We start from the raw sequence: 25,471 nt of genomic DNA on the forward strand, positions 1-25,471 counted from the left end.
GAATTGATTTCAGATTAAATTGAAGCATACAAAATGCGTACACATAGAATCATTCTACTGCGTCATCAAAACATGAGACGATCTTACATGAATAATTGAATTTTCAAGGATACGAAATAGATTTACTTTAACAGCGTACAATAAAAAAAAATGTAAAACTGAGAGAATCTGGAATAAATAAAACATTTATTTGGATTTATTTCTCTATCCTGCTGTTGTATGAACATAGTTCAATTCTTGCAATGAGACCAGGACGGTATCGCTATGAACGTACAATACATAAACATCATATATCTTTTATTTACATACATAAGCGCTACAAAAGTAGTTTTATTATTGGATGCCTTTTTCTTTTATTGCAGTATAGTCACAGTATGATCTTTTGGAATTTGAAGATGAATGTTTTGATGAATTAAATCTTCTTGACGAATTACTATTTCCATTCATAGATGTGAGCATTGTATCTTGGCGCCGCAGTCGTTCAAGCTCGAGTCTATCTTGACAGTCTATCACTCCGCATGTAAAACAACTGAAAACTCTCAAAAAGCCATTCCGGAATTTGGCGTTCATCCAGCAATAAATGAAAGGGTTATACATACAGTTACTCATTGCAAGCCAATGGCTTCCCATCCAAATATAATTCATGCCTCGAATATTATATATTCTAATGTCTATGGCTCCAACAAAGTTGATAATGTTCAAGGGAAGCCAACAAATGGCATAAATCACAACAACAGTAATCATCATCTTTATAATCTGAAAATATATTATGAAATTTAAAAAAATGCAAATCAAACACTATATTGTAGGATTGGGAAAATAAATTATGCAGCAATAAATGTAACGTCGTTCAATTTCTAGAAAACACAATCATATAAGCTAATAAAGGACGAATGCAAACATTTGAGATTACTTTAATTGGCAAGTAGCTACAATAAAGCAATATTCATAAAAATTATTTGAAGTTTGTGGCAAAACAATCCTTCAGCAGAATTTTAGATTCTGACATACTTTTTTTTACAACAGTTATGCAAGATGTAGTTATAATTGAAAATGATAGATCACGAATATCAAACAGGATGCTAATCGCTTATTCAACAATCTTAATCGGATGCAAACACTATAAACCAATAGCTTGATTTATTATTTACTAAATGGTAGCTTTAAGCTTTCAATCCAATCCTAAATGAGTTTTTTTTTATCCGCAGAACAAATTTAGTTGTTGAATCTCATTTATCCTTAATGCTTTCCATTTAATCAAACATTATTTCTGCTTCCTTATGTAACCATGTTGCTAAAATAGGACAGAAGGGGTTATTTTGCTCAAAACTATCTAAGATAGAGAACGTCTAAGTGCTCGAAGTAATAAAACAAAATACAAACTTAATGTTGTAGATAAGATAAATTGTTTGGGATTTGTTAAGATTTGTAATGCCTTTTTAAGGAGCTTAGCGTGACAAACATACAAAAAAAGTAAAATCACAAAAATACTGAACTCAGAGGAAAATCAATTTGGAAAGTCCATAATCACATGGCAAAATCAAAAAACGAAACGCATCAAAAACGAATGGACAAGAACTGTCATATTCCTGACTTGGTACAGGCATTTTCAAATGTAGAAAATGGTGGATTAAACCTGGTTCTATAGCGCTCGCTTTAATAACAGTCTCATCAAATTCCGCTAATGCACGCTAAATGCATGATAGATAAGAACATGAAATGTCTGTAGTCTGAAATTTATATGTCATTAGTTATATTTACGTACCATATATCCCACGAGTAACAATAAATAAATTATAAAAAAAAATATTCTTAATGTCTAATATGTATCCTTAACATGCTAGAACTACGTTCTTGCACTTACAAACTTATAACATCCCCTCAGCTGGAGTTCAACTCAAGAATATAAGACATGAATTAAATACTGCCTACAAATGTCAATCTCTTACTACCACTGTTCGTGTCTGCTTAATTTAGGGCTGTACGAATGTTAACACAGATGGAGCTAAATGAATTTAATGTTATTTTCAATATCTTTATTGTCATAATCATAATTAGTGTTTAACAAAACATACTTAAACAAACATTATACATGGAAAAAGGTAGAGGACTTTCTGTCCTGAGTTCTTAATGAGTGTTTTATAAAGGAGCCATTTGTTTTAAAAAAGTAAAATCACAAAAATACTCAACTCAGAGGAAAATTCAAAACAGAAAGTCCGTAATCATATGACCAAATCAAATGATAAAACACATCAAACGAATGGACAACAACTGTCATAGTCCTGACTTGGTACAGACATTTTCAAATGTAGAAAAAAGTGGATTGAACTTGTTTTATAGCGCTTAACCTCTCACTTGTTCGATAGTCGTAACGTCACACGTGTAGCGTTATCTTTGATATCTTGTAGAAAAACCGTGTATCGTCGAATTGTCACATTGAAAATATATCATCAGTCAGTTACATGAAAAAGTAATTCAAAAGTACACCTTTAAGAGTTGTATTTTAAGTTGGTATAATAAGACTTTGTCAGTTAAGACGAATCAATCTTGGTTCCATCTTTTACAATGTTGTCATAAGTAAAGAGCATTCTTACAATGATGTATATTAAACATTTTGGATGAAATGTCGTCATGATATGTGCCATTTTTACAAAAAGAAAGATATTTATGTAGTTTTCATCATTTTCTTTGAAAGAATGACATGCATAACAACGAAAAAATAAAATTAGTTTAGAGTTTATAATCACAATCGAACCGAAACACGGTTGTTTCTTTTTACTAACTTGCTTATCCTACTGTTTTTGACAACTGTATTGTCAAACTCGCTTCTAATTTATCACCATAAAATTATAGTAACATGTTATTAAATTAACAGGACCAATTTGTACGTGTCATTTTGATAATAATTGTCTCTTACTTATTCTCGAGGCCAACATATTTCAAAATCCTAAATTCATTAAAAAACATATTTAGAGCTTATACACGATAAATACCTCAACGTCTATGATAGTAGTGAACATTTATAATAGAAAAGAACAAGAATATTTATCTCGATTCAACTACTGAAAACCATTGAACAGATTCATTTTCAAGTTTAACAGTGCGTGCGACGTCATACGTTTTAGTGTTTTCTATTAAAAAGGTATACATGATTAAAATTTAGAAAAAAAAACAAGAGAAATAGTTCTAACTTTATCAAACAATACTCATTTTCGAAATTAAATAAACAATAATATAAAACGAATTTAAAAATATGAAACTAATTAATAAAGATTAATTCGAAATATAAAAGATATGAGCAATTTTCAACTTGTCAAATTGTTTCTTGAGGTCTGCCTTATCCAAAGTAACTATTATCAATTAAGGTCAATCGACAATTCAGCAATCACCAGATCCCAATTTAATACCTATCGAGACCAGTGCAAAGTCCGGGTTTTTCATCTGCGTTATCGAACAGTCACTGATGCAGATTTCCTAGGTTGTCGAGAAATTTCAACCAAGATAGTTCAGAACATGTTTTGCCATCACAAAAGTAAACCTAATGTCGATTACTGGTATAATAAGTTTGAGTTGTCACACAATGTTGACAATTCGCGCTGAAACAGATATGTAGCTATACAACACGTTCAACCAGTTTCAACATACCATCTTCGTTGGGAAGGGCCTGTATTGAGTGAGGAGTATGCCAGTTGTTTTATAATCGTTCTATTGGTTGATATAGTCGAACCCATTGCTGTGTCAGTTTTCATTTAACTTTCGGTTTGGTAATTTTGTAAATGGTTTTGACTGTAACTTTTGTTCACCGATGAGTACATTTCCCCCGTAGATGTGATGGACGAAAACCTGTTTATATGAGCGGACAGGAAATTGGTACTTTTGGCCATGAAAGTTATATGGGCAGCAGTTTTCTACAACCTCAGAACAAACTTAGTCTGTGTCAAAAGAAATTTAACGGCTCGACGTCATAAAGTTCGTGTTATGAAGTCAAATGTCCTTAAAATTAACATAATTGACCAACATAGAGGGATGTTTCAGCATGTCCGGCCCCATACATCAATATTATAGTAACTATGGATTTCCTAGATCAGAATAACATTTTGGCTTTGTAATGGCCCTTACATTAGCCGAATTTGAATCCCATAGAACATCTATGATATGTAATATATGACTGGTAGTCGCCTCAATGTATCTAACAAACTAAGCCAAGCGTTGCGAAATACATTTTAAAGGATACAAAAATTCAAATATAATATAAGATTCGATCATTGCTTAAAATATCAGTTTAAGGTACACAAAATAATATTTCAAAATAAAATATAATGCATTTTGTTGCAGAGAATATATATAAACAAGCAAATTGACATTAACAACAACAAAATAAATCCAAGACTTAAACACACACACAGTACAAAATTTCAATCCTGGTATATATGATGAGTTTGTTTACTTCATCTTCTTCCATTAGGCCTTTTAACTTTTTGTTTCGTTCGAGAGTAGTTACTGATTGTTTTTTAGTCGAAATGTGCGTCTGGTGTACACAAATGTAATCTAATATATTTGATGAGTGTTCATATATCATTTACCCCCTAAGTCAAACTTAGCATGAATTAAAGATTTGAAGAACAATTTTGCAACGTTAGCTTTATAGATAATATAACAATGACAATGGGTGTTAATACCAATTTTATAAGTTCTGTAACACAAGTATTATTAATTCTAAACTTCAGAACAGATTATAATGGCCTACGCAAAGTTTTGATATACCTTTAATTTATCTTTGAATAGCAATAATTGCATGTAGCAGCTCAAAATCTAATAATGTTATTTTATGTGATGCCTTAACATATGCTTCATCAAGAAACAATTACAGATAAATAGTTACAAGATAAGATTTAAATTTTCAAAAGAAATGGGAAACATAATCGATGAATACATAAATTGTGTAGTACTTTTGGTAGTGTTTTAAAAATTGTAAATTTTGCAACAGATAACATTCTAGTATATAATAGCATGCATAAGTTTGAAATATCGTTTAACAGCAAAAAAAAAAATCAGAGAGAGATAAAATTAATCATGCATTGTTAAATGAAACAAAAACGTTATGTGATGTTTAATTGTGTACAGTCAACATATTTGTTACGTTTAATGTACATAGTGTTTAACATACTGCTACCATTATCAGGGGAGCAAAGTGTACTAATTTTCTTGTCTATTAACACCCGATGTACACTTTATAATGTACAGATTTACGCGCTGTTATATAAATTGTATTTTATCTATAACAACAAATATTATTAAATATCGACACCGATCAGGAAATTGACAAAGGCGGTCTGTGGAGAAATAAATTTTACGACAAAAGTTTTGATGATTTCAAATCGTCTTTTGTGGAGATAATTCCATATGTGCTCAGTATCATTAAGATTTATTAAAAATGTCAGCTGATGAAAGGATTGAACCCGAAATACTGAACAGATTACAGGTAAAACTTTCTCTGTGATATGCAATTGCACAAAAAATGTACTAAAATAGCACGTGCTATTTATAGAAGATTGTCATGCCTATAAGCAATTCTCAAGAGCCATTTCGATGCTCAATTCGATGGCGTTCAGTCCCAAAAAAAATGTTGATACGATTATATGAAGCTTGCTTTAAAACAACATTTGATATACGTTTTTATATTTTATAAATATGATTATACTTAGTGGACATGAATTTGGCAGATAGTTTGTGGTTAATATATTCTTAACTTGTTGTTATCTTTGAAGCATTCAACAAATGGCGTTATCGTTCTGATGCAACAAGTATCAAGTGGAATTAGTTGTATATATTTGTGCTTGAGTGTTTTTAATAAAAGTTAATACAAAGTTCAGAAACGCATATACAATTCAAGGTCAAATTATACTCGAGTGGTTATTTGTACAAAATACTCATGGTACTAGTTATATTCCGGTTCTTAAATAATAATCATAGGTCTTTATTAAAAATGACATATTTGTATCATGTGTTATCCTCGGTTCTTTTCTACAGTAATGATAGTGATTACTGGGACAGAATCAAATACAGAAGTTGACAAACTAATTTCACATGGAATAAAAGATTCATATAATATAGACTAAAGGGAAGTTAGGTGTATAATGTTCTCGTCAGTTTTATTATTTTCTTGTCATATCTGATCCCAAAGTGGCAAACAACACCATAAATGCAAAATAATGGCATTCACCGTAAAACCTATATCATATTGCCTTTTCTAAAAATAAAGAAAACGATGGAAATGAATATTGATGATTCTTTCGCATTCTCAGACATTTAAAAAAAGAAAGTTAACGTTGATATTTAAAACAAAATAATTTGGCAGTTGTCTATTCAAACGCTGCCATACGAAAAACAGCGAAATATGGTATAGGCGTATTTTGGATGTCAAAACTTTTTGAAGGGAAAATCTGTTTGCGTGTTTTAGGTAGATAACTTGTTTTGATGGGTATTTTTTTCAATTCGATACGCTTGAGCAAATTCCTTTCGAACATTTGTTTTCTTATTTAAATCTGATTTTGTCGAGATAATTGTTCTCTATAGTATAATCATTTCGAACCAAAATAATAATAAAGTTATCTCAATAAACATGTATACTCGGCTCAAAAAAGGATAGAACTGCACAACAACGCCTTGCTTTCTACTGTTTTTAAGACTTGGCCATACAAATGTATATTTCGAGGCATTGCATGGTTATTCTATATGTATACAGTTTCCAACTCTTTCGCTATATCAATGTCGGTAGTGACGTTTGAAATAATAATAAACGTATTATTTGTATACTTGTAATTGTAATGTCTTTACTATAAATATCTTTTATAATTTTATCGATTTTTTATTCAATTTTGACGGGAGAATGAAACAAAACTATATGAAATTTTAGTATAATTCTCTATAAAAAGTCACAGGCTAAATGGACAATCATATTGATATACGAGGAACAATGGATGAATTATAGACGTAACGATATAATTACCAGTCTTCTTATAGGGTAAAAATTGGTTTTACTCGTTTGTAAAAAAATAATTAGTGAGTGTAACAAAACTAATTGATTAAATCATGAATTCCAGAAATGGACAAACATATATTTGTTAAAATATTGACGAGTGCCGATTGATGTTGTACTAATTAAAGACTTAATTCGTCTTAAAAGCATTTTGCACCTCAAGCAGACAATTACTCATGTTACATGCCAAAACTATTTTCTCCATCAAACATTTTAAGTAGAAATCTTGATTTGTTTTGTCCGGTTTAAAGATTGTAAAGTGATATTGTGTGCTTCAATGTTGACATTCTATAGACGACACTATTTATCTAAATATATCATGTCTCTAATATCATGTTTAATGACGACACTTTTCTCATTTTTAAAATCAGATATGAAAAGTGTCGTCTGTTCTTTTCAATAAGTTTTGGTGTGGATATTACCTGTCTATAATTTTGCGACTTTCATTTAATAAAAAGCCCAACAGTTTCAAAACCGTTCGTTTTGTGATATAGTTCGTAAAACGAAAAGCTGGGTTAAATTCAAAACCGAGGGAATCACATCAACTTTCGTTTGTATAAGAGGAAAACAACGGAAGAACAGAAACACTGAACCGCTACAAAAACAAAAGCCAACATACATTTAATCAGACTGTTTGATCACAACTACCATATTTCTGACTTGGTCCAGAACATTCATTGGAAAAGTAACAAGCGATATACTCTGTTGCATTTCTATAATAATTGAGGTAAAAGTAATGATTTAAACGCATATTAACCAGCAATCAAATACCGTCTTTTTTAAAGGACTCGTGTGTATTTAATTTCGTCAATGAATAAAACAATCTTTCAAGCATGCGATAAGAAAATGTATTCACCATTTACATTAATCTGTGTCTTCAGATTGACTCTGATTTAACACTTATGACTTGAATCAATGATGAAAAAAAATTATAAACAAAACACCGACCTACAAAGTAAATTGAAAAAGGGAAAGTTCATAAACATAACAAAATCAAACGCTCGACTGAATCCTACAACGGAACGACTGTAAAACAACTGTCATATTCTTGTTTTCCGATTTTCAAGTTACCATTCGTGAGCAGCAATATATACATTATGGCTTTTCTTGTACGATATATACCCGCTGGTACGACATGACAGAGCATTGTACCATTATATATAGTAGTTTAAAGTCATAAACATTTAATAGATTAAGCTCTTGTATATTCAAAACGAATAGGTTATGTTTTACCCTACTTCTAAAATACATTTTTGGGTTGGGGTAATCAAGAAAAGCATTAGTTCTTATAATATTTAGTTGCACGAAAGTATGTTGATTTCTTTAACTAGCATTAAATCGATACAACTACTGATGGACTAATAGTCCCCATAGGTATCATCAGTTCCTTAATCGATGCTTTGGTAAGCTGACATGATAAATGACATATTTCTCCCCCCCCCCCCCCCCGCCTTAATTTCCATGTTCAAAAATTACGAAATTACTAATTAATAGTAAGAGCGTATATTTTCATTGACCAATCATGCAAAATCAAATTGAAACAACCCAGAAGACATGACTATTTTGTCGAAGACTTTTCACACTGACACATTATTTCTGCAAATTAGGGGATTTTACTGTCGCATTTTCAGCGGATATTAGCAACAGTTTAACGGGTTTTACGGAAATCAAGCTTAAAATACAATACATTTGATTTATCTCCTTTCTAATGCCAAATATTAAAATAAATTCCATTTAATATTTTTTTTTATTAAAAATACTATACATGAAAAAAGACCACTAAAAACAGTGTAACGTCTTATGAATACTCTGGATGCCAGACATAAACACGAGAAACGTATTTATACTATTCGTATACTTCAGAAAGATTTCCGTTATTGATACACGGGAGACTTTGAGGCTCAAAATGTTACTTTCTTGTGTTTTTTTTTTAGAAAAAAACATACCCCATAAAATCAGAATAATAAAACGTGAACTCCAACACTTCAAAATATTTGTCAACGTCTAATGAAAATTATCCTTACAAACGAAATACCTAAAACTGGAATTAGTTTTTGAATGGTGGGATTAAATGTGTATTTTACCATAGATCATTTTTTGGAAACAGGGTCCAACCAATGTGTCCATGGTTGCTATTCGATCTGTATATTTTCTGGATTGTATTGCAAAAAGGTAGCGGTCATATGTTTTCCCTATATAATCGAAATTAAACAAAGGGAGTTTATATCAGTTCATCAGTGCTTGCGAAATGTGTGCTAAAATAAGATAACTTGTAACAGAATTGCAGATGTCATAAGTTTTTTTCAAGCAACGGCCGCAAATTTAATGTAATTTCAGAAACTGATTATGTATTGGACACCGTGGTATTGGGTGTAAGCTTCTCATATATGACATTTGCGCCGATTTTGAAAATTTTCATTCTTTCATTTGCGCCGATTTCATTTTTTCATTTGCGCCGATTTTATATTTTTTCCTCATTGGATTTACAGGTAAGTTACAGGTAAGTTCATACTTTTAAATTGGCCGAGCACAGAGTATAAAGACAAATCAAGTGACATTGCAATTGTTAAATGGCTATCCCAATGTTTGGGGTTACTATTCCTTTCCCTAAATGAAATCGATGACTGCTTCACGTTTGACATTGTCTGACGCTCCGCTCCTTCTGATGACAAATTTCATACATTCGTAGACAACGTACAAGTACACATTCCATGACGGTCAACCAATTCGTAATGGCGTCCATTAAATTAACGAAGGGATGATTTCAACTTCACCATGTGGAACTCTTGGTTTAATAGCTCTCGTGAGAGAAAATGCGAACTCTAGAAATGCCCCCACCAGTACGTACATTGTATGCCAGACACAGAAAAGATGGCCTTCTTTGTCGACTATTACGCCAAATATAGAAGAGACGAAATCATAAGAAAGGAATATATTAGATGTGTTGCCTACTATACATACTCGACAAATACAGATTTATGATTTAAATGAATTCCGTTTTTATGGATTTGAATGCTGTACATATATTTTTAATTCGTCATTTTAGTGATACACAATTTGAAAGTGCTTTTATCTTAGGTTTTTACTTCTTGATTTAAAACAGGAGACAACAGTTATATGCATTTTATGATTGACAATTCATAACATATGTACAACTGGCTAACGGAAGAGGTCTTTAATGATAAATGAAAATAACATTGCTGGGATGAGAGTTGTCTCATTGGCACTCAAACCACATCTTTTTGTATCATTTCAACTGTAATTAACCTGTTATTTACCTATAAAAAAATCGGCGCAAATGAGAAAAAAATCGGCGCAAATGAAAGAAAAAATCGGCGCAAATGCAAAACGCCGCACGACAGCCATGCTGACAGGAGACGATTAAAAATGTACATGTTTTGCATAGTAGTTATAAATACATATTCTATTTTTTCTAATGTTCTTAAAATGGGAATTAGTTTTATAAAAAAGATTCATTATCTCAATTGTTTTCAGATGCAGTAACACTTTCAGAAAGTATGATTTATTTCCTCATAGCTTACTGTTCGGTGTGAGCCAACGTTAGGTTTTAAAGACCGTGCTTTGACCATTAATGTAGTTTCTTTTACAAATTGTGACTAGGATGGAGAGTTGTCTCGATTATCGGCACTCATACCAGATCTTGTAATATGATTTGGAATGAAATCTTAATTCCGTATAACTTTCTGTCAAGTAATTGATACCTTATGACTGCTTTTGTATGGCAATTTGAATCGCTATCTCGTCTTTTTCTGGTTAAATTACGAAATTATGAGCTTTGGCCTAGTGAATGATAACATTTCTATGTAAATAAGATTAATGTTGGTTTTTTTCATTTTAAAATAAATCCATAAAATATTGGCCACTAGGCGTTACAAACAACAGTTGGTTAATGAACAAAAATGGCAGGTGTGTTATGAATGAATGAACCTGATATGATACTTTTTCATACAAGATAAGGCGTTTAAAGATATTGTTATAGTTGTATGTCAGTGTTATCTTAGTGAAGGAATTATAAATTTCTCGATTCAGTAAAGTACATTGGTGTAGATAAAATCACAAAGAATATGCATGTAAGCTTATATCAAGACATGGTTGTTGTTTAGTCGTGATAGTCATATGATCAAATGAACCTGTCAGGAGAACCTGATTATTTTCTGTTGTACATGTATTTAAAGAGATTGTTATTTAAAACGACAAATTGACGAAGAAGCCGGTGAGATAACGGTTTTACTATACTCTATTAGTACAAGCATCAAAAGAGTGTATCTGTGTATATATTATGATCAACATTGATGATAATCAACTGTTTAGGCGAATGAAACAACCGGAAAGCATGCATATACACATCATGTTTCTGTTTTCCATTGTATTGCTGACCGACTATTCATGAGCCAGAATTGCCCCAATTATTCAGTCTGTAGGATATATATTTATTTTCATCCAAACTGACGCTTCTTCCTGTAATCAATCTAATTAACGCCAATTATTCTAACACGATATACACCTAGACAAAATTAGGAATGCACACTTTTATTTATTTGCCAATAAAGTAATTACTATTGAATGCCGTATTAATCTGTGCAACAGGTCGGTCAACAAAATTCAATATCCCCCGGTAAGCTGACATTAGGATAAATGTTATGGTTATATTGAATGACCGTTTGTAGTTATCTGTACAATCATTCGTGGTCGTTTATCATTTAATTACGTCGATTCGGTTCGTGGATGTTTATAACAAATATCGAGGTCAACCTTTAAAACAGACAGATATTAACATACAAAAAAACATTATGAAATGGACAGTATGAAACTAGTAATCAAATGTACCAAGCCTATAATACAATACGCCATACGCGCGTTTTGTCTACATAAGACTTACCAGTGACGCTCAGAAAAAACACAGAATTAATCACAGTTTGTCTTAACTAGGATTTCCGTCCTTTTTTGTCGTTTTCTCATTAATACATAATTTAAATATAATTTCATTCATAGGGTTGACTATGGGTATAGAAACATGGCATTTCGACTTCTGTCAGAAAATAGAACCCATGCTGAAAGGCAGGCATCCGATTGTCTATCTGGGATAAATAAGCATTCAGTAACGTACGACAGGTAGTGCATTGGCATTACCGTTTTATTATTGTTTTTCCCTTGTCTGAATATGACTTAAACTTTTGCCATTCAAACATATAATGTGTTCACTTTACAAAATCGACCTATAATTTTTTTTTAAATCGTCATTAATAAGAAGTTGAATAAAGTTTTTACTGCAATTGGCTGCAAATTTACATGCAAGTCGCATCATTGAAATAGGCAGTATTGAATTTTAACTGCAATTTGCTGCAAATTTACTTTCTAAAAGCAACATTGGAAAAAAAGAAGCTCTGAATTTTGTATACAGTTATTTTTAATTTATTGTAATTATCGGATAATCGCAAATCAAACGAAGATGTCATCTTTCACCTACCTCAGTCGAAACTTTTTAAATTAAAGTTATTTTACTCAAACTTATGGAAATCAACCTTAGTTAACTGAAACTTATCAACTCGGGCCACACATAAGGGTTTTAAGAATGCTCGCTTGTCCTGTTTTTTATATATTGTAAAATACTTCAATTAAGAATCAGCTTGTTTAATCCATGTGCTATGATGTGGTGTCACCTTTTCTCTGCAAAATAGTTCTGTTAAGTATACTAATAATCTCACAATTATAAAAAATCTTTTAAAAGGATTGTTATTTGAAAAAAAAAAGTAGCGAACACCGTTATGGTACGGAAACTATGTATATACTGTATGGTAAATTATCATATGATTGACTTTCAACTTTTCTATCTGTCTTCTTTGATTTTCATTTAATATACTAGTTACTTTGCTTAAAGGGACTAGTGCAATAATCAGAAAAAATACCTTTTCAAGAAAGAACAGTTCAATTGAATTCACATGCATTTGTGTAGGTATCGTATAATCGTACATTTGTCGTGGTCTAAAACCATACATCAGATCATTAATCAATTCTGACCAAGCATTCCGTAGTAATGAAATCAAACACAAGTGCATGTATTCATGCCAGGAATTTATTTCTTACATCATTTTAGGATAATGTTTATCATTATAGACAGCTTTCAATGCATAACAACGATTTATCGTTCACCAAAGTCTATCAAGAAGATCATCTTAGTGAGGTCAAGGTGATATGAGCAAACATGTATAAAAAAGTAAACTCTGTGCATTTATTCAAGCTATCATATTTCTATTATAAATGAAAAAGAAGAGCTTAATTCTGGATTAAATTCCTTTAAAGTCAATATCAGTTGTACATGTACATTTAAAAAAAAAGTTTTTCAAAAATATCGCTTACAATTATAAGTGTTATTGCTGTTTTCAAAACATATCGAACATATAACGGTTTTTCAGAAAATACGTGAAATTTGTTTGGTGCCAATTCTTGTCATTATTCAAGCAGGTGCTGATAAATAAATTATCAAAATGTTGAAATGGTTACATTGTAGATAAAAAAAATCCTGCTAATACAATTGTTATATCGATTTGTTGGTTTTTTGTTGTTTTTTTTCATTTCGTTTGTTGATTTCGTTTATTCGAATTGTTTTCTTGAAAATGATCCCAGTGGATTGATTACCGTTTATATGTCCAGTGGCATATCTATTATGCGTATTCGAGATAGTATTTCATTCTGTGAAAGCATTTTTAAATTTTAGGTTTAAAATAGTTATCAAAGGTACCAGGCTTATAACTTAACAGTGCTTGTCCATTCCATTTTGGTGACTGTGTTTTTTTATTTGATTTTGCCATGTGATTATGGACTTTCCGATTGGATTTTTCCTCTGAGTTCAGTATTTTTGTGATTTTACTTTTTGATACACCAGACTCGCGTTTCGTCTATATAAGACTCATCAGTGACGCTCAGATATAAGTAGTTATAAAGCCAATCAAGTTCAAAGTTGAAAAGCATTGAGGACCCAAAAATCCAAAAATAAAGTGTGTCAAATACGGCTGATGTAATTTATGGCTGGGATAAGAAAATCATTAGAATTTCGAAAAATTCATACTTTTGTAAACAGTACATTTCTAAAAATGACCATAACATTTATATTCATGTCAACACCGAAGTGCTGACTACTGGGCTTGTGAAACCCTCGAGGACGAAACAACCATCAGCAGTAGCATAAATATTGTGGGCATAGGTTGAATGATGCACAAACAGGTTCAATGTCATGAACACCAAAGAAAGGAGCGTATCAATTTTCAGCCAGTTTAAACAAACTATTAAACAGTTTCTCTGGCTATGAACTATGTTTATACATTGTGAAGCTGGTCGATTAAGAGTATTATTACATTGAACTAAAAGGATAAGGACTTTCTTATTCAATTTTAAAATGGAAATCCATATAAAAAGATAAAGTCATCAGAAGTATACCGTTGTTTAATAAGTCATCAATCGAGGAAAACACATCAGATATAAGAAGACACAACAGAATAATAGAAACACTGAAGTAAAACAAAAGAAAATTCTTAAGAACCACAAATATGTTTCATCAATTTGATAATAGTTTGCAATCATAGGTGTTATATTTTACCTCAAATTCAGTTTTAATGATTGGTTGACTGATAGTAACTCATACAAACTTTGGCCATGCCGACTGGATTCAAACCAGATATGCGGATAAGAAAAACGTGTATATCCATAAATAAAACATTTTATGCAATATGAACCTGTATGAATTACGTGCATTAATAGCACTTTTCTGGGGTAGCCTTCAATAGAAACATTAACACCAATATATATTTGGATTGTATGAGACCCGGTAAACACTTTTATATGAAATAGTGGACTCGGTCACTTATAAGAGTTTTTTTTCAAATAATGCTCACTAGTCTTGTTTTTGATATGTTGTCAAATACTTGTATTCATAATCCGCTTGTTTCATCCATGTGGAGTTACTTTTTCTTTGCATAATAGTTCCTTTAAGTATAATTATAATACTCTCAACTTATATCAGTCTTTTAAAAGAATTTTTATTTTGAAGAATTAAAGAAGGGAACATCAGAATGGTACCAACTCTATGTATATCGAGGTTATTTTCGCTCTCGGACACTCTATTTTAGAAACAAAGTGGTCTGATACCTTTCCTTTTATGTTTTAATTTAACACACCCAATTACTAGCAATCATTATACATCAGATACATTTATATGATTATATTCCCGATTGACATTCAAAACAATTTTTTTGCTATCATGTACATCTGTTTTTATTCTGCGTTTTCGTTAACCATTACAATACAATAGATTTTGCAATCTAGTTGAGCAGGTATAAATCTGTGTAACATATAGCAATTGCACTAGTGAAAGCCGGTTCAACCGTTTTAATTTAAAAAAGTTTTTTTTTTTTAAATGGATTCGTGAATATGACAACAATATCACGACATGACAATGTACATTGGTGCAACTGCAATAAAATAAAAATACGACGCCTACAAATATTGTATATTATAGCGTTTTTATCTTAAGTCCCTTAAACTTAATGAACTGATGTATTTACTCTACTGATTAGATAATAAAATATAAACAAAAACAAGAAAATAATAAAAGTAGTCACTTTCCACCTTCTTTCTCAATTTCATAATAGAACCATTATTTAAAATTGAACAAGTTATACTCGTGCTCAGCGAACTAAAGGATTATGATTATCTTAAAACTAAGTTATATAGTGAATATCGTGGTATAACATTATTCAATACAATATCTGATCTGTTATTGGACCATGGAGAAACGAACTTGAGTGATAACTCTGAGTGCATTTCTTTTAACCTAAATTTCGTAAATGTTATGTGGCGTTTGTTTACGATAACTTTGCTAAACGCTACAAAAGCAGAAACAAATACATTGTTTAAACAGGGTTTACAGACCCTGTTTGAACTTTCAATAATAATTAAATACAGTTCCTTCAACCAATGTACGTAATAAACCTCAAAATTTTACAACGCTTTTATTAGTTCACATGTATGAAAGTTTGTTTCCTAAAATTAAGATTATTACTAACAATGTTTCGGGTTTTTTTTTTTAAAGCATGAGTCTCTTTTCAAAAGACCAACTATTGCCTTCATTTAGTAAGTGGTTTTTTTTTGTTTTTTTTTTTGTTTATTACGGTTATACGCTATGATAGTCATTAGGGTTAAGATGTCACTGCATTGGGGTTTTTTTTTTTGGCAGAGTGTTCCAATGTTTTCTTATAATTTCACTAAAATTCAAGGTTGAAGTTAGAAACACATGTAGGGTTAAACTTCGTACTTATAAAAGATGAACGACAAACTGTAGACTCATTTTTAGCGAGTGCATAAAGTTTGTCAAAGTTTATGTAAACTTCGCAACGTATGTTAGAAACAAATGATCAAAACAAGTGCTCACTATATGCCGTTTGCATCGTTTTTGTTATCAAAACGTTTTTGTTATAAAGAAATGCACTCCAAGTATAAAAAATAATCTGTTTTAGAATCCTCGATAATGCAGGTACAACTGGCGAATGAAATAAAAAACAAAACATGCTGATACCAAAAGAAATGCAGTAAATTTTAAGCTTTTAGAATTTTATCGTTGTTTAAACATTCCAAATATGTTTTGATTTAAAATAAACTAAGATTTCATTTTTAACCTTGAGTATAGCTTCAAATAAATAACGGTCTACTAATTTTCTTTTCGTTAATTTAACTAAAAACAATCTTTTTCTTTCAATTACTGACTTAAGTATTAAGTATTGTTGAATATTATAAATGAAAACTGCGCATTCAATTAATGTCCACGTCAAGTTAGTTGTCCCATTTATCATACATAATGCTGTTTATGGTGAAAGCAGACTTAACTGGTATATAAGGTGAAAAGAACCATCTGCAGAAACTCATCAAAAAAATCAAATACATCGATGGAATAAAAGACTAAATTCAAGAATGAAGCTGAGGCTTTTTGATTCAGACCACATTAATCGCATTTCCACCCACTGTGGGTTTTTTTAAGGGGAAAGGTATTTTGACAAAGTCACATGCGTTTGCCTGTTTCCTTTTTATGTCTGAAGGGGAACCAAATTACCCTGCCAAATGGTGGTAATATTTGTCATTTTGTGTTTCGTAGTTTGTTTTTGTTGAAGAAAATCATATACTCTTGTATTTCTTTTAAAAAAAAATGAAGTTAAACAAGGTATTGATTTTATAAGACTTTTTGTATACATTTTCACAGAACTCTTTGGCGATAAACAGTTTAATTAACATTTCATTACACAATTACATATATATGGCTTTAAATCTATGTGATGGATTAAGTAACAGCGACAACGTAAGTTCGTCAGCGTGCATCAGAACTAGACATTTGAAGGTTATATATTATGTTACCAGGTTTGTTGTAAATATGCGCAATTGTTGTTAAATAAAATTGAAATTTGGAATAATATCTTTTTGACCAATTTGCAATAAAAACTGGTGTATTATATATATAATATGCTCTGTCAAAACGATCCCCAGTGTCAAATTTGAATTATTTGTTACACCCCGACTTGTTGCATTGCATATTTATCATGAATCGAGCGCGACAATTGTCTAAAGGTGCATCAGATTTTACGTAACTATTCCAACCGGACGTACACGTGGCTGATTTTATCACACTACACAGCCAAAACGGTCACCCACTGTAGCAAGGGTTTTACTGGAGGAACGGGACCATTTTGTTTTATTATCACAATCAACCCTTGGGATCGTACAATGGTAACGGAAGTCACAAAGAGTATTGCTGATTAATATTTTTACTTGTTAGTCTATTTTTACTTGCTTAATGATTAGGGGAAATATGTCATGCATATTCAGGGCGAGGAGAGCAAATAAAACATCAATCTAATATAACATAACTTCAGTTCCACCGATATGAAGAGTGTGAGTGGTTGATAAATACTCTAGAAAATGAGAACAGGGCAAACAATATGCTCTTCAACATGCCACCTATAATGTCGAAACTCTAAACAAGATGATGCAAGTGTTCTTTCAGTGTAGAATTCTGACAACCTCCCTAAAAAATGACTCTAGTGTACAACATCCCAATTGGAATCGGACGTGGTTATGTACTTATACATCTGGTACCAGAACATTTCTATCTATATATGATATTACTTTTGCGTATTGTTAAAGGTCGTAATTTGGCCTATATTTGTAAATTTCTCCATCATTTGGTTTCTTTGGTTCCATTGGCAGGCATACCATATTTTTATACATCTCTTATAAGGATATACATGTAGGAAGAATTCACGAAACAATATCTCTAAACCCCTAATCGATTCATGGTTTCAGTTCAATTATAGGAATAAGAAAAATAATTAACTTTTTTAGGTACATTATACTTCCAAATACATTTGCTTATCGAATATGATTTCAGTAGCATCTGAATGTGTAAATCTTATCTAAAAACTATTAGGCGCAGAATTGTTTATTGATATTTAGTTATTGTAAATCTTATCTAAAAACTATTAGACTAAGTTAGTTCTTTGATATTTAGTTAATCATACATATTTACTGTTGGACTTTTGACCTATTGCATTTAAAAAATCATCATTTAAAGATAACAATGCATATGCGTAAAGGTATATCAGTTCTTAATTGCAAGTTGTCTTAAAAAAATACACTGGAAACTTCAAGGCTTCTTGTTTTTTGATACATTTTGTGTTTTACAGACTGCTTTTAACGACCATATAATTATTATATATAAAAAAAAAAGAAGATGTGGTATGATTGTCAATGAGACAGCTCTCAACAAGTGACCAAAATGACACAGAAATTAACAACTATAGGTCACTTTTCGGCCTTCAACAATGAACAAAACCCATACTGCATAGTCAGCTACAACAGTCCCCGAAATGACAATGTAAAACAATTGAAAAAAAACGGCCTAATTTATGAATACGACTGCTCATATCTTACCTTTCGTTTAGATTCAGACATGCGCTGGTCCCTTGATGACATGGCTTCGCCAGGAGTCTTAATAGCCCACATTACATAGCTTATCCGCCCGTAGGTAACGATCAAAATTACCAACGGATTTATATATTGTAAAAAGAAGAGTACTCCATTGTATGTAAGTTTGGCACCTTCATTCTCCCATAGAATTTCCTCACAAAATGAAGGAGCTGTTGATGCATTTACATATTTTTGTGAACGTGACGTCACAGCTGTTGGAATTGGAATTAAAAATGATACAACCCAAATGCTAGCAATAACTATAAAAGCTTGCTTTTTCGTAAGTTTCCTTCGAAGTGGGTATATAATTGCAATATACCTATCTAAGCTTATTGCAACAAGAGTAAATGAGCTCAAAAATACCGAAACTACTTGTAAATAAGTCACAACTGGGCACAATATTTTTCCGAATGGCCAATAATTAAACACAAGATTGGCAAGAAATGTAAACGGAATACAAAATATTGCCATCAAAATATCACTTAGTGCTAAACTAACAATGAAGAAGTTCATCACTGTTCTCATCCTTCGCGCTCGGAATACAATGTAGCAGACGATACTATTTCCGCCGACAGCAAGAATAATGATAATGGAATACATAGATATTGTAATAGCCTTTAAGTATGCTGGTGACTTCAGAGGACTATGCCCTGGTGGCAATTCCGTCGGGAATGTGCCGTTGTCTGTTGCCAGTGGCATTAGAGACGTATCAAAGGAATCGGCACTCATACTTTTAGAACTTACTGTTCCAATAAACTTGATTAAGAAGTATTCCAGTATTTATAACTTATTTTGTAAAACACCAATCCCTCGTGCTTTTTCCAATACTGATATGAGCACAGAAGCGGACAAAAGATAAAGTCGATCGAGCATTATCTGTTTCACTGAAAGTCTTTGTCTCCTCTTACATAATATATATAAACTCCTGTAAAAAATAAAATAAATATATTAATTAATAACCTTTATATTAAATGCTGGTTTTCACGCGTAGGCACAATTTATCCATTCATTCAGATATGCTTTTCTTTACCTCTCATACATAAACATCACTAAATCATATCTTTTCATAACTGACTTTTTGTGATAGAAACTACTACTGAGAATAATTGAACATCTATTTAGGCTTACGAGTATAAAAGATTAAGCTACTTAATATACAGTCAGTGGTACAGTAATTAATGTTGATATCTTAATCAAATCAGTATCTTCAATGATACAATCTACATACATAAACAAATTGTTCATAATATAATAGATATCGATGTAGGAGTATAAGCTAGGCACGGTTACTGGTTTCCTGCATTATTAGTTATTAGAGAGCTCTGCCATAAAGGATTGATATGACAACTTCAATGATATCCTGAAACTTGGACATTACTGCATAGTGCTTTTAAATACAGCAAAACGGATGCTATGATATCAAAGAAAGCATGGAAAGTGGTTTATTTCAATTACAACAAAAACCGTTAAACAAATGGTTTAATGTCTTTTTACTTCCTTGTGATAGTATAGATAACTTCTTTGATAGTAATGCGAGACTTTCGGAAGCGTTAGTCTAATAGGTTGATTACTGAAAACATTATACACTGCGCTAATTGGTGCTTTTATTAAATTCAATTGATTACAAACTCTTGGTGTTGTAGAAAATGTGTGTTCAATACAAGTATAGAATATTCATTTCTCCATTTAAAACATCATAGTCTGATCATTTCTGGTAAATTATTATGATGAGGCTGAGTGACGGGCCTTTTCTAATTTGAATAATCCCCCTCCTCTGAATGTCGATGAATATTCTCAAAGCCGGACATTTTTTGACTATTATATCTGTTTTGAAATTGTGACAAATAAATGCTATAGCAGCGGATTTATTAGATTATTGTAAATATATAATGTATACGTGTAAACAGAATTTAAAGCTTTTTGTAGTAGGAATATGTTATTGAGATTGGGGTATACACAACAGTCTGTAACACAAAGATATTTTCAAAATTATCAGACGTAAAAATGTTTATTATATCAAACAGGTTGTTTATCCTTTCCAAAGAAAACTGAAGATTAAAGAGGCGATCGTGCTTATTTATTTTTTCTACATAAAATATGCATCTCTGTAAAGATCATGTAATGCTTTTGAAGAACATATTGAAATGATTTTGAGTGCACCTACGTGTTATTTTAACTTATTTATACTAACAGAACAGAAGTACAATTAACAGTACCAATATTGCTGCACTAGATGTACATTTCAACAGTTAATTTATCTTCATTGATAATCGATGCCGAATATTTAAAATACAAACGTTGGCAGGACAGACTTATGCGTTCAATCCAATAGAAATAAACGACTGTAAACATGTATCTTGGTACATGTAGCCGGATAAAAATGTTAACAGTCATTTATATATATTGGATTGAAGTCAAAGCTTTATTCTGTGTTCTGAAGATAGTTTGGGTTTTTTTTCAGCAATGCTCGCTATAAAATGTCGTACATGAATGTCATACATAATACGGAACAAGATCTGAAAAAACAACTAAACACATATAATGGCCAATTTCCGGTGACGTTCAAGTACCATCATAATCGTGAAAAATACTTAACATTCCATGGTGAACTCAATTTGAAAGGTTTTTTTTTTAATTTTTAGCAATTATACCTGCTACGCTAAACCTTGTGATAATGAATTTCATAACTATGTTCGAGAAGAAGTGGTATGAATGCTAATGAGTCACAATTGGTAAAAGTAAACCATTGAAATGTCAAAGTACGGTCTTCAACACGGAGCCTTGACTCACACCGAACAGCAAGCTGTAAAGGGTCCCCAAAAAATACTAGACTAAGGGTTAAACCATACAAACGGTAAAACCAACGGTCTTATCTGTATTTAAAAAACGAGAAACATTTATGAACCACATCAGCAAATTACAACCACTGAACACCAAGTTCATGCATGTTACAAATAAAAATGATAATAATATTTGATAAGAAATTAAAGATGCGGGATTGATAGATCGTTATTTGATTATAACAAGAGAGACGTCCAGTGGCAAATGTTGTTTTTGTATATTTAGGACGAAAACAAATTAATGCGTAATACCACAAGGTACAAAAAATGTATTGTCTGGTATGCAGGTCTTTTAAAATCCAATTAAACGTATTAATACAATTATTACAAAAATGAAATAACACTTGTTTTATATTATTATTTTATTCTTATGCTCGTTTTGAATACCGCCATTACTGTGATGTCTTTGATTTATATAAAAAAAAACAAGTGACGTAAAAAAATTTATAGATCACCAGCGTCGGTGTTTCTCAATATCAAGTTTTCTCAAATTTATAACTATATTTACTTCCTCTTATGAATTGGGATTGTCATTCTGCTATCTTCTGTCCCACTTTTTGATATGAGATGACGTTTACAATATACAATAAAATGACAAAAAGATTGACCCGCCCTACCAATTGATAGATGTAAATTCCTCAGCCACAATTTCTTTGCCTAAGTTACTCAACTTTTCTATTTTTAACATAACAGTTTTAATAGAATTGTAACAGATGTTTATTTAAAATATCTTAATCATTGCTGCATTGATTTGCCCGCGTGCCGTATGCAATCATTTAATTTTAGTTTAAACTAGCCATATCACATATTACAGATAAAACTATCATAGTTAGTGATTTACACGGCGTTGGTAGCTTCTCTAAACAGAATATTGCTTTGTTTTGTTTACACTATTGACATGATAAGACATGCATGGTTTGATGAGTGTGAAATAACCCTGTTGATTGTACATGATGTTTCAATACTGGGAAGGTACCATATAAATTTTCTACATGCAATTCTATGAAACACGCATATTGATCCTCATTATTGGAAACTCTTGTATTTTATAAGTCACCTTTCAACGCCTGCACATTAATTGGGATTAGTGTATTCCAAAACAATGTAGGTCTTTAGGAATCAGCATATTAATAACATTATGTTTAATTCATTGTATTTGGTTTGGAATGCTGGTCTTGCAAAAAAATGTTATTCACACATCTACATGGTAATGCATCCGAGTTTTCAGAATTTACGTTTTAATAGATTTGATGTTTTTCATGTATGGGTGGGGATAATGGTTGGGTGTTCGGTGGTTGAGTAATCTCAACAATTTATCTACACTGGCCTGTCGACACTGAGATTGTTGGGTCCAACTCCGAATTTTATTCACCAGAATAGTCTGCAGAAGGTCGAAGGTATAGGTCGTTCTAACCGGGTAAATGGGCTTCCGACACCAATTCAAACTGACCACCACGATTAAACCAATATAATAACACCAACGATCAACCAATCGACTTATGTAAAGAAAGGGAATACTGTTTAAAAATCAAATAAAATTCAGTACAGAAGATGGGTTTGTGTTATGACGTTCAGTGGCAAATATCAGTGTATATCAGAACGAGAATCTGTTAATGTGATATCGAAATGAACCATACTATTTAATAGACAGTAAGGCTGATTTGGGTTTTAACGTGCTCGTTCACAAAATAACATTACATAAAATACATGTCCCTTTATCGATCATGACATACCATTCTAACTCTGCGTAGAGCGGTATTTGCTCTCATTCCTTACTAGAATGTCAGTTTCTAACGAGAGAAGCAATAATAATAATGTTTAAGTATTTTTTGTAACGAATCCACAACCTGCAGCACTTGAGTCAAGCACGAAACCAACGTTGCGGGGATATTCATTCTGCATTTATTATGAAAAAAAATCTGAACAACAGGAAAGGAATAAACTGGCTTTAAAAAAAAACAAATTGGATCAAAGCGACCAATATGAATATAAGTTAATTTTTTGGGAAAGTATTTCGAAAGTCGTAAACACATTTTATATCAAATTGATATCAATTGTGACATCGACGATGATTACTTAGCATTGGCTTTCTTCTTGCATGATAAATACGATAGATTTTGCATATCAAGCAGAAACTTCTTTCCCTGCTCTAACTCCGCCTTTGTTTTTCTTTTCTTTTTTGGTGTGGTTTATATTACTGGGTCTTCTTTAATTTTTCTGTATGGTTTTATGGACTTAATCGCCTATTCGTCGTATTTCAATGTTTCCATGACGTTTTCAGTTTTCAGCCTTCAATACAGCTCCGCTTTAAATTGTCTCTTTGCGATCATGAGACAACTTTTTGAAATCATAATGATAAAAATTACGGATGAAAAGGTATGATTGACATTAACTTTTCATATTAAGCAAATTAGATGGAAAACAATCCATAAATAATATTTGGGGGTAACACGTTGAAGATATATATGCAAAGCCAATTTTACTGATTTATGTAGCCCTAGATTTATTGAACGACTGGCGAGTTCTGTTCAAGCAACTGTTTCTGCATATCCAACTAATTGGATGTATGAAAAACCTTACACTGTAAGTTCTATGACAAAAAGATGTTCATAAACAAACAATTGGCAGAACATCTAAACGCAAGACTATACAAATATTTATTTAGTTTATTTGTAAACCAGTTTAGCAACTTCTTAGTTTTCCAAATTATTTCTAAAAATAAATGCACGGTAAGATGCAATTTGAATTATTTATTTACCAACTGGCACCAACATTAATATCAAATTAGCTGTTACTTTATTTTGTCTCAATTTCTTGTTAAAATTGCAGTTCTCAATGGAACTATTGATGCTGAAATAACAACTTCTAATGGCATAATCTTTTGCTATTAATTTCCTAATGTTTTGAAATATGTTTCATTGAGTGTTTTGAAATATGTTTCATTGAGTGTATCTTTATATTATTATTTTTAAAGACATGGAATTGCTTTGCGTTCGCCAGAGAAGAGTTCACTTTTATTTCATTAAACTTGCAAACGGAAATCGTCGTAAATTAATGAACGTTTTCAAAAATAAATTTAAAAAGGTAAAATGCATGAAGTAAGATAATTAGACTACGTTATAATTATCTAAATCAGTAATCTTAGTATCGTATATAGAATTACATGTCGTAAAATAGCTGAATATAAAGTCCCCCCCCTTTTTATAGTGGCATTTAAGCAACTTTGCCTTACACATTTATCATAACATATTTTTTTGTTCGTCCTGAGTATGCAATGACTGTTTGCACTTTTCTAAAGCAAGCAATAAGTATATACATATTATGATTTTTTTTCTTTTTGAGTCATCAAATTCAATGATATAGGCTCTTATAGTCCACTTCTAAACCTAGCACAATCTTTAATGTATTTTCGAAGTAAACATCTGAAATCAGGTACTGCGTATCTACATCTTCTACATTAACTTTTTGCCATATGACGCAAAAAGTTAATTGTAATCTAAGTACTTTTTTCATGTAAAAATATCAAAAATCTTTTATCTTAAATTTACATATTAGAATTAATGTC

At 31.4% G+C, this 25,471-nt stretch overlaps 1 protein-coding gene across 3 annotated transcripts in view; it reads right to left on the bottom strand.

Moving 5' to 3' along the window:
- Window positions 1-245: 245 nt before the first annotated feature.
- Window positions 246-25,471, bottom strand: part of LOC134724620 (RYamide receptor-like) — a 67,136-nt gene continuing 41,910 nt past the window's right edge. For all 3 annotated transcript variants that reach the window (XM_063587756.1, XM_063587755.1, XM_063587754.1), the window contains exons 2-3: window positions 19,031-19,991; window positions 246-756 (exon numbers count right to left, since the gene is read on the bottom strand). In XM_063587756.1, coding sequence (XP_063443826.1) covers window positions 334-756; window positions 19,031-19,795 — 1,188 coding nt within the window. In that variant the 5' untranslated portion in view covers window positions 19,796-19,991 and the 3' untranslated portion in view covers window positions 246-333. The remainder of the gene's footprint in view (window positions 757-19,030; window positions 19,992-25,471) is intronic.

This window comes from Mytilus trossulus, chromosome 7, assembly GCF_036588685.1.
Source record: "Mytilus trossulus isolate FHL-02 chromosome 7, PNRI_Mtr1.1.1.hap1, whole genome shotgun sequence".
NCBI lineage: Eukaryota > Metazoa > Mollusca > Bivalvia > Mytilida > Mytilidae > Mytilus > Mytilus trossulus.